General features: G+C 60.1%; 1 protein-coding gene across 1 annotated transcript in view; it reads left to right on the top strand.

Moving 5' to 3' along the window:
• The window catches only part of PDXK (pyridoxal kinase), a 29165-nt gene that overhangs the window by 7123 nt on the left and 8984 nt on the right, over window positions 1-13058 (top strand). Inside the window, exons 2-5 of the mRNA XM_040621855.1 lie at window positions 5065-5119; window positions 10780-10884; window positions 11457-11540; window positions 12644-12690. Of these exons, the coding sequence (XP_040477789.1) occupies window positions 5065-5119; window positions 10780-10884; window positions 11457-11540; window positions 12644-12690 (291 nt within the window). The remainder of the gene's footprint in view (window positions 1-5064; window positions 5120-10779; window positions 10885-11456; window positions 11541-12643; window positions 12691-13058) is intronic.

The raw sequence follows: 13058 nt of genomic DNA, 5'->3' as shown, positions 1-13058 counted from the left end.
TAGAGCAGAGGCTGAGAAGGCAAGGTTCTGCACAAAGTCTTGGGGGCTGAGAGAAAGGTGGTCGACCTTCAGGACATTGCTCACAGTGGCACAGGGGTTTCAGAGCTTTGAGGGGTCAGAAAGCGCACAGCAGCTCTGCAACCACAACGTGGAATTCATGGAGTGCGGGGACACGCAGCGGGGGGGCTGGGGGGGTGAGGACCAGCACGCAGGCCTGCAGGAGGCTGCTCCAACAGAGACGGAGGGCCGCAGGAGGGCCAGGACCCCTGCGTGGCCGCCAGCCCGGTAGGGCTGGGAGGAGGGGACTCTGCCTGGGGAGATGGGGGGGCCCTCCTGTGGCAAGGCTATCCTTCCTGGGCTGAACTGCGTTTCTTCTTTTTCTTTCTTGAAGTATCTCTTGCATCTTTTCACTGTGTGCTGCTGTGCTGTAGATGTTAAAAAAGTGGGGGGTGGGGAGGCCGATTCCTGTGTGTGCGCCCGTTTCCGTGGTGACCGCACGCTGCCAGCGTGGGTGGCGGAGAGCTGGGTGGCGGTGGCCTCCGTTACACGGGCCCCGCCACAGGCCTGTCGCTCAGGAGCCGAGCTCAGGGTAAAGGTAGTACAGTCACTAGGGCGGCGGAGGCTCGGCCAGTTGTCACATTTGTTTTCATCTCATTGAGTACGTTTCGTGGCTCGGTTCTGGTAACAGTTCTCCGTGCCCCGGGCTTGCACAACCGCTCTGCTCGCACGCGCCCTGAGGCGGCCCAGCGCTCGGACTCCCTCCGCATCCAGCGGCTGGTGCCCCTCCGCGGCTGCACCCAGACACCTGCCCTGCCGCGCGCCCGTGGCGAGCGTGGACTCACCTGCGTCATCTCCCCGGGGCCACGGGCGGGATCGTGGGAGAGCGAGGCCCCTCCGCGGTGCCTCCACCCTCAGACCCGGTTGTGCGCGGTGAGCGTGGCTGCTGGGGCCGTGGGCTCCTCGCTTCACCATGGCGCCCTGCGAGCCTCCCCCACGGGAAGACCCGGGCGATGCTGTCCCGGCAGTCGGCAGTCGGCGCGGTGCAGCTCCCCCGGGGGTCGGGGAGGACGGGGCGCTGCGGCAGGGGCCAGTCCAGGAGGGGGACCAGGGCAGTCATGCCCCCGGGGCGGGGCGGGTGTTTCCCCAGGCACCGCCGTGCCCGCTTTCCGGAACCTCACAGCAGCCACGTCGCACTCACGAACAGCTAGTCCCTGTTCACGCCAAGGGCGGGGGGGCACAGAGGTTTTCGCTTTCATGGAGAAACCGCGCCTGTCCCAGTGTGGGTCCTTCGTAAAAGGAAGCGGAGCACGGGGCGCCCATCGCCTCGGCGGGTTTGGCTTCCCCAGGTTGCCGACGGCCGCCTGCTTTTAGAGCGCGGTTCTCGCCGAGGCCCCTGTGCGCCCCCGGCCCCTGCACCTTCCCGAAGCAGCTGTGAGGCCAGCGTGAAGCCGGGAGGGGCGCAGGGCCCGCAGGGGCGTGTGGGGAGGGGCTCGGCGCGGGCTGCCAGCCCACATGGGGCGCTGCCGCCCGGGGTCCGGCGCCCGGGGTCGGGGGCATGCCGGCTGGACCGGGCAGGGCCCAGCCACCGTGGCGCCTGCTTGCCGGGTAGTCGGCCCGCGCCTGCGCAGTGGCGTGCCCGCGGTGGTGCGTGCCCTGCTCGCAGCACGTGCACTGAGTAATAAGCCCGGCCGCTGCTGCTGTTGAAGTGGAGAAGCTGGCCTGGGGCTCGGCTCACTACCGTTCCGAAGCATGAAATAAGGACTTCATTCCCCGATCAGTTTGCCAGCTTCAAAGGATTAATTATCTACACATCCGGAAGCATTGGAGCAGGATATCTTGGCAGGGTTTTCAGGATTTGTGTCATGGTCGCTTCAAAGCTGTTTCTTTAGACTTGATTAGGATGCCAGGGGATTTGAAGCAGTGCTGGCTGAAGCTGGGAACAGGAAGCGGTGCGTCAGGCAGGCAAATTTGCAAAGGGCCGGTTTTAACTGTGTAACGAGACTGGTGATTTGTGTTTTATTTCGTTAAGGTCTGATAATAGCCACTTAAATATTTTAGAGACACTTGTTAGATACCTGTCACAAGTGTGTGGCTCAGTGAACAATCACAGAGGGAGCTCACCTGTGGAACCCCTCCCCCGTGGGCAGCGGGGAGTGTGAGCAGCTCTCAGATGTCCACTCCCCACACCCAGCTGCCCCGAGGCAGCCTCTCAGACCACCAGAGTAGGGGGGCCTATCTCTGAAGGTTCAGGGGAGACTTGGAGAGTGGTGAGTGGTGTTGGGGTGAGTAGGGCAAGAGGCTGGGAAGTCATCGGTGTGCAGGAGAGGGAGGGGACGACCAGGGACTGGCCACCCACGGCCCTTGGTTCCTGCTCTCCCTGTCTCTCCCACACACCCTCCAGTGTTTCTCCTTATATCGCTCCACCTCTCCCACTGTCTCCTTCTCTGGCATATTCCACGGGACACTGTTCCCACCCCGTCTGTGGGAACTGAGGTTTCAGTGTCCTTGTGCCCTGTGGAGTATGTGTGTGTCTCCAGAGTTTGTCGAAATCTCTCACCCACTGGGTGTCCTGTCCTGTCCTTGTGGACCAGCATCATAAAAGGCTCCTTTGTTCTTTCTCATTTTCCTGGGGTTGGGGAGGGAGAGAGTCCAAAGGTCAGTGGGCCACATGAACACAGTGGCACTTGGTTTATGGGGGTGTTAACACTCTGAGGCCTCCTTCCCTTCCTTCCCCTGGGGTTCCATCCACTCTTCCATCAGCCGCTGGGCTCATGGGGCTCTGACGTCACACACCCCCTCAGGGCAGCTGTTCTGGCCCTTCTGTCGGTGCCTGCTGGTGTCCCACTGCTTATGTGTGGCTTGTGTGGTTGGGGTCTCCCAGCAGCCCGTGGGCGGCCTCAGCCCTAGATGTGAACTGAGACCCGGCCAGGGTGGGAGGGATAGAGGGGAGACGCACACCCATGGGTGTTTGGAGCAGGGCGCCAGTGAGACAGAGTCCAGAGAGGTGTGGTGGCTGCGTCAGCAGCCATGCTCTGTCCCTGACGTGTCCTGAAGAACAGGCCCGTGCCCTCCTGGAGCCCTTGACCGTCCCAGAGGGCAGCTGTGCGGGCACGGTGGGGCTGGGGGTCAGCGTGGCGGGGGAGCCCTGGGGGCCACAGAGGGGGTGGGTGTGATGTAGCTGGGAGCGCTGAGGCGAGGGGAGGAGACAGGGTCCTTCCAGGCTGACAGGCTGGCCCCTCGGTGGCCTCCTGCCGGCAGGTGCTGGCTGCTGGTGTGGGCCCAGTGCGAACCCAGAGGGAGCTGTGTGCAGGGACGGAGCGGGTCAACGAGGGCTGTGCTTCCCTAGGAAAGGGTGACGCAGAGACTCCGAGAAGTCGTGTGGTGACCTGGGCAGGACCCAGCCAGGGTGGCATGACCAGGCAGAGACGGGGAGACAGCTGCCAGCGCTGGGTGAGCACGTGCCTCTGGGTTTCCAGGCAAGGCTGGTTGTGCCACACTCGTCCCAGCGGGTGGCATGGTTTTCCTGGTTCGGCCTGGCGAGTTCAATCCCATGTCCAGCTGTGGGCCCCTTGCAGTGCCAGGCGCCAGGGGGACAGCCCAGCTCTCAACAGGAGCAGAATCCAGATTAAACACTTGGCTGTCGTGATGTGGTTTCACCTGGCTCCAAAGTCAGGGCTGGCCACGAGCCCGTTTGGACTCGAGTATCCCACAGACAGGTTGTGGTTGGAGCCCATGTGTGAGCCCCGACCTCCCCAGGCTGCCTCTTTCGCACAGGGCTGGGGGACACAGAAGGAAGGCCTGAGTGAGGGCCCCCTGGGCTGATGGACCCAGGGACTCACCCTTTGCTCTTGTTGGGGGCCTGCCTGGTTCCCCCAGGTCCAGAGGACTTGGCCAGGCCCTGGTCTGCTGCCCACACTGATGCGGCTTTGGTTTGCTCCTGGGTGTTTGGGCTTCACCTTGTGGTGGCTGGCAGCTCATGGCTTTACCCTCACCCCGAGCCCCAGAGGCCTTTGTGCAGCACGGGGCAGACTTCCTCAGGGAGCTGGCTCTGCGGGACGAGGAGGGACGCAGTGGATGCTCCGTGTAGCAGGGCCCTGGTCCTGGGTCTGTCTGCAATGATGCCAGCCAGGGCCAGCTGGGCAGGTCAGATGGTGGAGGCCAGTGGGGCCTGGCAGGGACCCAGGGCCAGTGTAGGACACGAAGGCCGAGGGATGGGTTGGGCGGTATTCCGATGCCTATCACCTCTGAGGGCCTGGGGTCATGGGAAGGGCCCCGCGGAGAATGTGGCTCATCCCCCACGGGGCTCTGCAGCGATCCGTACATCTTGCTGCCTGATTTAATCCACACCTGCCTGTTAAATGTGGAGAAACGGGAAGGTGAACAAAAAGAAAGATTGCCATGGGATTTGCCACTTCACCGGCAGACAACTGTCCACGTTGGCTTGGGGAGGCATCCGGGCCGTTTTGGACATAACCTTTCTTCCCCTTCATTGAGGAAGGAGCTCTTACTCTTTATAAGCTTCATTTGTAACCCTGTGGCACCTGGAACCTGTGCGCGGTCACCTGCTCCGTGTGCCGGGAGGCGCGTGCCCAGCTGTGGGGCAGCCGCGGGGTGGCCGTCCCACCCCAGGCCAGGCCAGCGTGGCTCCACACTGAGGTCCCCCCAGCCTCGAGCGGGCCAGGGCTGGCACTGCAGCGGAAGCGTGAGAGCCAGGCTTCTGGGGACGGAGTGGCCAGCTGTGCTGTCCCGTGGGGAGCCCTTGGCCTTGCCCCCCCACCGAGGGTGGCGGCCTCACACCCACATTCTCGAAGCAAAGGGCCTCACAGCCGTCTGTCCGCGTCCAAGCAGATGGGCGCCTCGCGTCGTGCACCTGCAGGCATCGTCGCTTGGCAGATTTCCAGGGGCTCGGCCCTCCGGGCTGGCGGCTCCCGACACGCTTCCGGACGCGGCCCCTCACCAGACAGCACGGCACCAAAGCGCGCACTTTGAGCCCAACTCGGGGGAGCCTCCTGCCTGCCGCCGGGGCCCTGGCTCTCTCCCACCCGTTCCTTCTCTGTCTTGCAGGTGTTGGGATTTGAGGTTGACGCGCTGAACTCTGTCCAGTTTTCCAACCACACAGGTAAGCCCTTGTTGGCCTGAGCAGCCACTGAAAAGCAGGGTCTTTAGAAATGTGGAGCCCCCACCCCTCCTCTGACGGTCAGGAGATGGCACCACAGGGGCCACCCAGCTCGTGAGGGTCAGCCTGGCCTCGGGTGTGGACGCTGCATTTGAACCTCGGCTCGGCTGCTTGAAGCTGAGGGACCCGGGGGCAGGTTGGGGGGCCTGCTGGCACCTCAGTCTCCTCCGTGAAACGGGGACCTGCTCCTAGCCCCTGCCACGGGGCTGAGCCCGCTGCCGGGTGACGGGACACCACGGGCCACGAGCAGGGCCACATGTGTGTACGTGCCACTGGTGGACGCGGGAGCGGAGCCTAATTTTCTCTGTTAAAAACCAGCGCCTCGGGAACTCACGTGGAGTCGTCCGTCTCAGCGCAGGGGACACAAGGACTCCCGTGCACAGAGGCCTTGAAACAGAATTGCCAGCTCAAGGGCACGTGAGGGACACTGCCCTCGGGAAGGCCCCGAGTTGTCGGGACAAGCTTCCGGAGCCCGCTCCTCACACCCCCGGGCCCCATGGCCTCGGGAGCCACCTGCCCTGTGACCCCACAGTCCCGTAGAGGCAGGGGCATGAGGCCACTCCCTTCCTGGACACATCCCAACATCACCTCTCCTGAAGTTACTCTGAACCCAGACAGAGCCCCAGGGGCACAGAATGTCCTAGAACCAGGCTGGCTGAGTGCCAGCAGGGTGTGCGGGTGGGTATCTGGGCCTCCGCCCACAGGCTTAGGAAAGAGCCTGTAACCCTCCTGCTGTGGCTTTTCTTGGAAGGGACGGGATATCGTGAGTCATAAATTGAGGTGAGGAATGACGTTTGGGATTCAGAAGAAAACAGTTCTCACCGAAAGCCCTTCCCTGCTTTTGCTTTGCCGAGTGTTCTGGGTGCTGTGAAATTTGGAGAAGCCCCAAGATGTTTACGTTGATTCAGCGAACTTCCCTGAATCCCACAGGTTCTCCTGGCTGTTTTAACCACCACCTTCCTTTTTAAGTAAATGAGCCAAACTGGCTTGCCCGCTGAACTCACTGCTGGCTGTCACAGGGCGCCACGGTCAGCTGTCCGTTCTGGGGAAGCCAAGGCCTGGCTCCGAGGCCGCTGCTGCCCTTGCACAGATCCCAGGCTGAGGGGAGGGGGCTTCTGGGGTCTTCAGTGGCACGTGGCTGCCCCCTGGGCTCCCACAGAACCGCCTCCGTTGGCGGCGGGCTAGCATCCCGAGGGGTCTTCTGGCCTGCCCCAGCAGGGGTGTATGAAGACCAGACCCCCGCGTGCTGGGAGCCCACGCAGGTGCAGGGGTGCTGAGGGCCAGAAGGGGGGGGGGACTTCACGTCCGCTGTGGCCTACTCCTGTGGTTCCTGGCAGGGCCCCTGGATGCCGTGCAGTGCCTGCCTGGTGAGGGGACCTCTCAGGCGGCTCCCACCCAGCAGTGGCCCCAAGCACCCCACGCTTGGACTCAGCACGGCTGTCTGTGCAGCTTGACCGCAAATCTCGGGGTTCAGTCCTGAGCTTTGGACCTGGAAGTACTTAGGGACTTTTTGGTTTTAGTTATTTTTGTTGTTGTTGTTGTTTTTAAGATAGATGAAGAGTGTGAGTGTGAAGTCGGGGCGGGGCAGAGGAGAGCAGAGAGAATTCTTTTTTTTCCCCCTGATTTTAAGATTTTACGTATTTATTTGAGAGAGTACACAAGCAGGGGGAGGGGCAGAGGGAGAGAGACAAGCAGACTCCCCACTGAGCACGGAGCCCGACACAGGCCTCAATCTCATGACCCTGACACAATGACCTGAGCTGAAGTCAAGAGTCAGAGAGTAAGCAGAGGCAGAGGGAGGGAGACTCTCCAGCAGACTCCTTGCTGAGCATAGAGCCCCATGCAGAGCTCGATCCCACGACCCTGAGACCACGACCTGAGCTGAAACCACAGCGTCAGACACTTAGCTGACTGCGCCACCCGGGAGCCCCGGTACCTCTCTAAAAAGAACCGGAAGCACTTACTGCAAGCAAGTGCCCGTCGAGGCCTGTGTGTGCGGGGAGAGTCACTGCACCCCTGTCCCGGCCGTGAGCCTCGCCCAGCACCGCGCTGCTCCGGCTGTCCGGCCAAGGCCCCGCGGCTGTGCGGTCTCCACCGTGTGGCGTACTCAGTGCCCGGCTCGTACCGCGTGTGACCGGCCAGAACACTTCAACCACATGCCATCTGTACCCTGCTCAACCAGCGGCCCTGTGGATCGCACGCGGGGACCCCTGAGCAATGCCTGGTCCCTGCAGAGGCTTCTGAGCACGGCCGCCCACACCGCTTGCCTCCTGGGGTGGGGCTGGCGTCGGGGCACTTCCAGCAGCTCTGTTCCCGAGGACGCAGTCCCGCGAGCCGTGACCCACCCACTCTTCCAGGTCAGAAAGCGCTGCTTTTTGACACCTTTCTCAGGATATTTATGTGCCGCAGAGTTCATTCACCTGGTGGAGTGTGTAATTCGGCGCTTGCTAGTACACTCACAGAGGAAACATTTTCACTGCTCCAGTGGGACCCATACCGGGCTAACGGCCTGACCCTCACCACTGCCCCCCCTCCGGGCCGCTGGACCCCTCACCTGTCTCAGCAATTTGCCTTCTGGAGATTGCATAGAAACAGAATCATAGGACAGGTGACCTTTAGCGGCTGAGCCCCATGTTCTCCAGGCTCGTCCCCGTGCTCGCGTGTGCCCGTGCCTCACTCCTGTTCGTGGCTGAGTCACAGTCCGTCCAGTGTGGACAGACCACACTTGGCTTCTGTGTCCATTTGTTGATGGACACGGGTTGATGAATGCTGCTGCTGGGGGGCGCGTGGCTGGCTCAGTTGGCGAAGCGTCCGACTCTTGATTTCAGCTCAGGCCATGGTCTCAGGATCGTGAGATCGAGCCCCCGCATCGGGCTCTGCACTCAGGGCGGAGTCGGCTTGGGATTCTCTCCCTCTGCCCCTCCCCCCTCACGTAAATAAATAAATCTTTAAAAAAATGAACGCTGCTGTTGTAAACATCTTTCCGCACACGTTTCTGGGAGCAAATTAGTTTTCTCCCAGCGGGTAGACCCAGGGACACACTTGCTGGATCAGATAGTGACTCTGTGTTTGATCGTGGGAACAGCGGCCGACCGTCCTCCGCGCTGGCTGCGCCACTTTTCGGCCCTCCCGAGAAGTCTGAGGGCGCGTCCGTATCAGGCCGTACTGTTTGACTTGCCTTCGTCTTTTGCATTCAGCCAGCTTAGTGGTGTGAATGGGATCTGTTAAAAAACAAAATTCAACCAAGTCAATGGGCAGATCTAATTGGTTTTGTTAAATGTTTCACGAGTCGGGCAGCATCCTGTCTGGTGAGTAGAGGGGATCTCCACTGAGCCGAACCAAAGAGAGGTTTTTAAAGATTTATGTATTGATTTTAGAGAAAGAGCAAGAGAGACTGAGTGCAGGGGGGCGGGCAGAGGGAGAGAGGATCCCAAGCACACTCCTCGCTGAGTGTGGAGCCCCACGTGGGGCTCGATCTCATGACCCTGACATCATGACGTGAGCCGACAGCAGCTGAACCTCCCAGGCGCCCCTGAAAGAAAGATTTTTAAAGGCAGAGAGAGAGCATTAAAAAAACAAAAGAATAAAAGAATACTAGCAAGGAATGTCTTGGGCAAGGCCGCCCCTCTAAGGGGAGCAGGGGGGTCCATCAGCCAGTTTCCCAGGATTGACCGGGAAGGGCCATGTTGACTGGTGGAGGGCTCTGCTCTAGGGTCGAAAGTGCAGTTAGCTTCGGTGTTAACTCTCGGTTTACCGACTTGGGGCCTTCACGTAAGTGACACCGCTTGGGGCCTGATCCTTTTTAACAGAGCTCGTGGTTTTGGCTGTAGACCGGGGCGCCTGGGTGGCTCGGTTGGTTAAGCGTCTGCCTTCGGCTGAGGCCATGATCTCGGGGTCCTGGGATCGAGCCCCGCATTGGGCTCCCTGCTCAGCGGGGAGTCTGCTTCTCCCTCTCCCACGCCCCTTCCCCTGCTTGTGTGCTTGCTTGCTTTCTGTCAAATAAATAAATAAAATCTTAAAAGAAAAGAAATGGCCATAGATTGAGGCCGGAGAGTCTCCATCCTGGGGAAGCAGGTTTTCCGGAGAAGGGCTGGCACACTCTCCCAATTCAGGGCTGGAAAATAAATAACTGAGGCCTGGCACCTTCTGTGCCCTTGGCGTGAAAGCAGCCGGAGACTACTTGTAAAGGATGGAGTGCGGCTACGGTCCAGTAAAACTGGAGCTTTGTTAATGGACACTGAAAATGGAATTTCATGTAATTCTCACAAGTCATAAAGTATTACTCTTTTTTTTTCCCCAACCATGTAAAAATGTGAAAACTTGGTCTCAGCTTGAAGGCCATGCAAAAGCCTGCCACAGGCCAGATTGGGCTCACGGGGCCTGGTTTGTTGACCCCTCCTCTGGGTCCGCATTTCTCGGATTTGCTGTGGATAAGAACCAGCTGGGGCCTGCTAAACCTCGGTGCAGGGGCCCACCCCCAAAGACGGACTCAACTGGTGGGCCCAGGCCTGAGAATCTGCATTTCAGATGAGCCCCCGAGGGTGCCGCTGCTGCCAGTCTCAGAGACCCCCTGGGGAGAGGAAGGGTGATGTGCTTTGGAGGAGGGAGGCTTTGGGAGCTCAAGGGTCAGAGGAACATTCCTAGACGTTAAGGATAACCACAGTGTGCCGGGGTCCCCAGAACCACCCGCAGACGGGACAGTTTTCTAGGGGACCTCCCAGGACTCAGCACAAAGAGCTAAATCAGCCCAGGGCAAAAGCCCATGGGGAGGAGTCAGCGCCAGGCCCACACTCCAGAGACACCAGGACCACGTTTTCACGGGTGAGCTGCAGGGTGTCTGTGCTGTGGCCCCAGCCCTCAGCCTACGTGGGCAGGGGTCCTCCTGCGTGGCAGGGTGGTCCCCTAGAATTCCTGTTGGAGGCATGCTCTCTGCCTGTGTGCTTGGAGTGAGCACGTCACCCCGGCTGCCTGTCACCCTTGGGGACCTGGTAGGGCTGAGAACCCAGGTCACATCTGGCTCTTGGTCAGATCTCGACCAGATCTCGACCAGAGACCGGCTCTGCTTGTGGCTCAGTCTCCCGGGGCTGGGGTGGCAGGATGTGATGGGCCCCGCCTACCAGTGTGCCTGGGTCACAGTCACTGAGCCGTTGGGCCTGGATGGGGAAACGTGCACAGCAGAGGCTGGCAGAGCGAGCCCCCCCATGCACCCCCCCACGCCCCATGCACTCAGGGAGAAGGCACACAGCTGTGTCTTGTGCGTCAGCACGGCACCTTGGAGAGCTGACTGTCCTCGTGGCCCTGGATTGATTCCAGAGGGTGCGGGCAGTGGGAGGGGGACCCCTGGTGTCAGTAGGAACAACTCTAGGTGGCATACAAGCCAGGGGTGTGTGCGGGGGGCTCTGAGGCTGATGGTGTCGGGGACCCACCGAAGCACGGCCTCTGGGCGGTCTCCGGCCTTGCATCGGCCCCCGGGGAAAGCACCGTCCCCTGGCGTCATCCAGGGCGAGTGAGCAGTCGTCTGGGCCACAGTGGGCCATCGGGTAAGGCTGTGTCTCGACACATGTCTCGGTGTCAAGGCCCTGAATGTTGCGTCCTCCCCACAGGCTATGCACACTGGAAGGGTCAAGTGCTGAACTCAGGTGAGCTCCACGAGCTCTACGAAGGCCTGAAGCTGAACAACGTGAATAAATATGACTACGTGCTCACAGGTGAGTCCACGCGAGCTGGGAGCTGGTCCCCGTGCGCCTCGCTCTGGCACAGCCAGGCTCGGCCTCCAGGGACGGATGGCCTGTGCCGCCCTAGTGGCCGCCGGGCTCCCGTAGTGGGACCTCGGGGGTCCTGGCCACATGTGCTCACTCAGACGGGCCTGCTGTGTCACCACACGCTGTGGGCCCGTGTGGAGGACACGCACGGGGTGAAAATACCTAGGTCGGCCACATGCGGCCACCTGGTCCAGTGGCTCGTTAGCCAAGGTTACGGTAAAAATATCTATTTGTATTTACGTAGTTAGAAGCGAGTATGCTTGTTATCGAAAATGGAAAAGACAAAAGAAGGAAAGTGTCCCTGCACACTTCTCACTCACGGCTTCTTCCTTCACCTCACACTTGGCATCTCTTTTGGGAAATGCCCAGTGTCCTCTCAGTGACTAGAGATGTTGGGGACACTTTGAGCCCCGCCTGCCGTTCTCTGGAGCAGAACGGTTTGCATGGCGCTCTTTCTCCTTGGTCAGTTGATGTGAGCCTTCTGTTTCATGAGGGTGGCCCGGATTTCCCTCCCAAAGGTTACACGAGGGACAAGTCCTTCCTGGCTTCGGTGGTGGACATCGTGCGGGAGCTGAAGAAACAGAACCCCAAGCTGGTGTACGGTAGGTGCTGGGCCGTCACCTCCTCAGGCAGGGTGGGCCTGGGGGCCCTAAACGGGTGGCTCGGCCTCCTTCCTTCTGATGCCCCTCCTTCCCGTTCCACCTCTCCCGGCCCGTAAGCTTTGAATGCTGGGCGTGCAGGGGCGTGTGCCTTCAGGGCTCTGGAAAAGGTTCAGAACGTCTTCACAGTGACCCTGGCATCTGTGTGGGGACAGTTATGAGAAGTGGGTTACATACGTGTGGTAATCCGTGTCCGTGTACGAAGGCTGGAGCCGCCAGGCCCTGTGGCCAGTGTGCGTGGCGGGAGGTGGCCCCAGAAAGGACAGTAGAGGGTGTGTATGTCCTGGGTGTGGCCCAGCTGTCAGGCCGAGGCTGAGGCCCCTGCCCGGCCTGTCTGTCCCTAGCCCCAGGCCTCCACACCTGGGACTGGGGACTGGTGTCTGCCACCCAAAGGCCTCTCCAGCTAAGAGAAACGAAGGTTCAGGTTACTCTTGTCCCTCTCGGACTCAGACACGGACATTCAGGGCTCTGCGGGGTCCTACCACGTGTGGGACACTTCCACATCCAGGACAGAACTGTAGCGGCCTGTCGTGGGGACCCCGCCATTGGGAGCAGGAACTAGGTTTGGGGGCCCACGTTGCGCAGCCCCTTCCATCAGAGGCCCCCACGGCCCCTGTGTGTTCTTGTCACTTCATCCATGCAGACTGGGCCTTCCCTGGGGTGCAGGTGTCCCATGTGTAGAGGCCGGTCCTTACCCTCAGCTGGCCCGATGGCAGGTCCTACACTGTGGCCCGCTGCCCGAAGGGAACGAGCTTGTATGTGGGCAGGTGACACCGTGGCTTCAGCCAGGAGGGGAGAATGGGGCTGCTGTTCTGCGTCCCTCTTTCCATAAAGGTGCAAATGATGTCAGATAAAAGTCAGAGCACTCAGTTGTCTGTGATGACAGGACGCAGAACGCCAGGTCACAAGGCGAGTGAAAGTAGGAGGCCATGCTTTTCCCAAGCTGTTAGCTGCATGTGTGAAATTTAACAAGGAAAAAAAACGTTAAGGGCTCTCATCCTGTCGGGTGCAGCGTTTGCTAATAGATGCTCTTTGTGTCTCCACAGTTTGCGACCCGGTGATGGGTGACGAATGGAATGGCCAAGGCTCCATGGTTAGTGATTTCATGCATATGATTCCACACACAGGACACAGCACATGTCCTGTGTTATCCTTGCCTGGAAGCAAGGGGTGGCAGACAGGGTTTATCGTCAAGGACCAGAGAGTAGATATTTGGGGCCCTATGTCCTGCTCTATCAAAACGCAGCCCCGGGCATCCGGCTGGCTCAGCTGGTGGAGCAGCGTGTGGGTCTTGATCTCGGGGTCCTGAGTTTGAGCCCCATGTTGGGTATAAAGATGACTTAAAATCTTTAAGGAAAAAAAAAGCCAAAGTTCGCAAAGGAACAGACATGGCTGTTTCCTAATAAAAGTTCACGTATGGACACTGAAATTTGAATTTCCTATAACTTCTGTGTGTCGAAA

This window comes from Ursus maritimus, unplaced genomic scaffold (genome assembly GCF_017311325.1).
Source record: "Ursus maritimus isolate PB19 unplaced genomic scaffold, ASM1731132v1 scaffold_4, whole genome shotgun sequence".
NCBI classification, from domain to species: Eukaryota; Metazoa; Chordata; class Mammalia; order Carnivora; family Ursidae; genus Ursus; species Ursus maritimus.
Note: the sequence above shows the minus strand (reverse complement) of the source record. Positions and strands in the feature narration are given on the sequence as shown.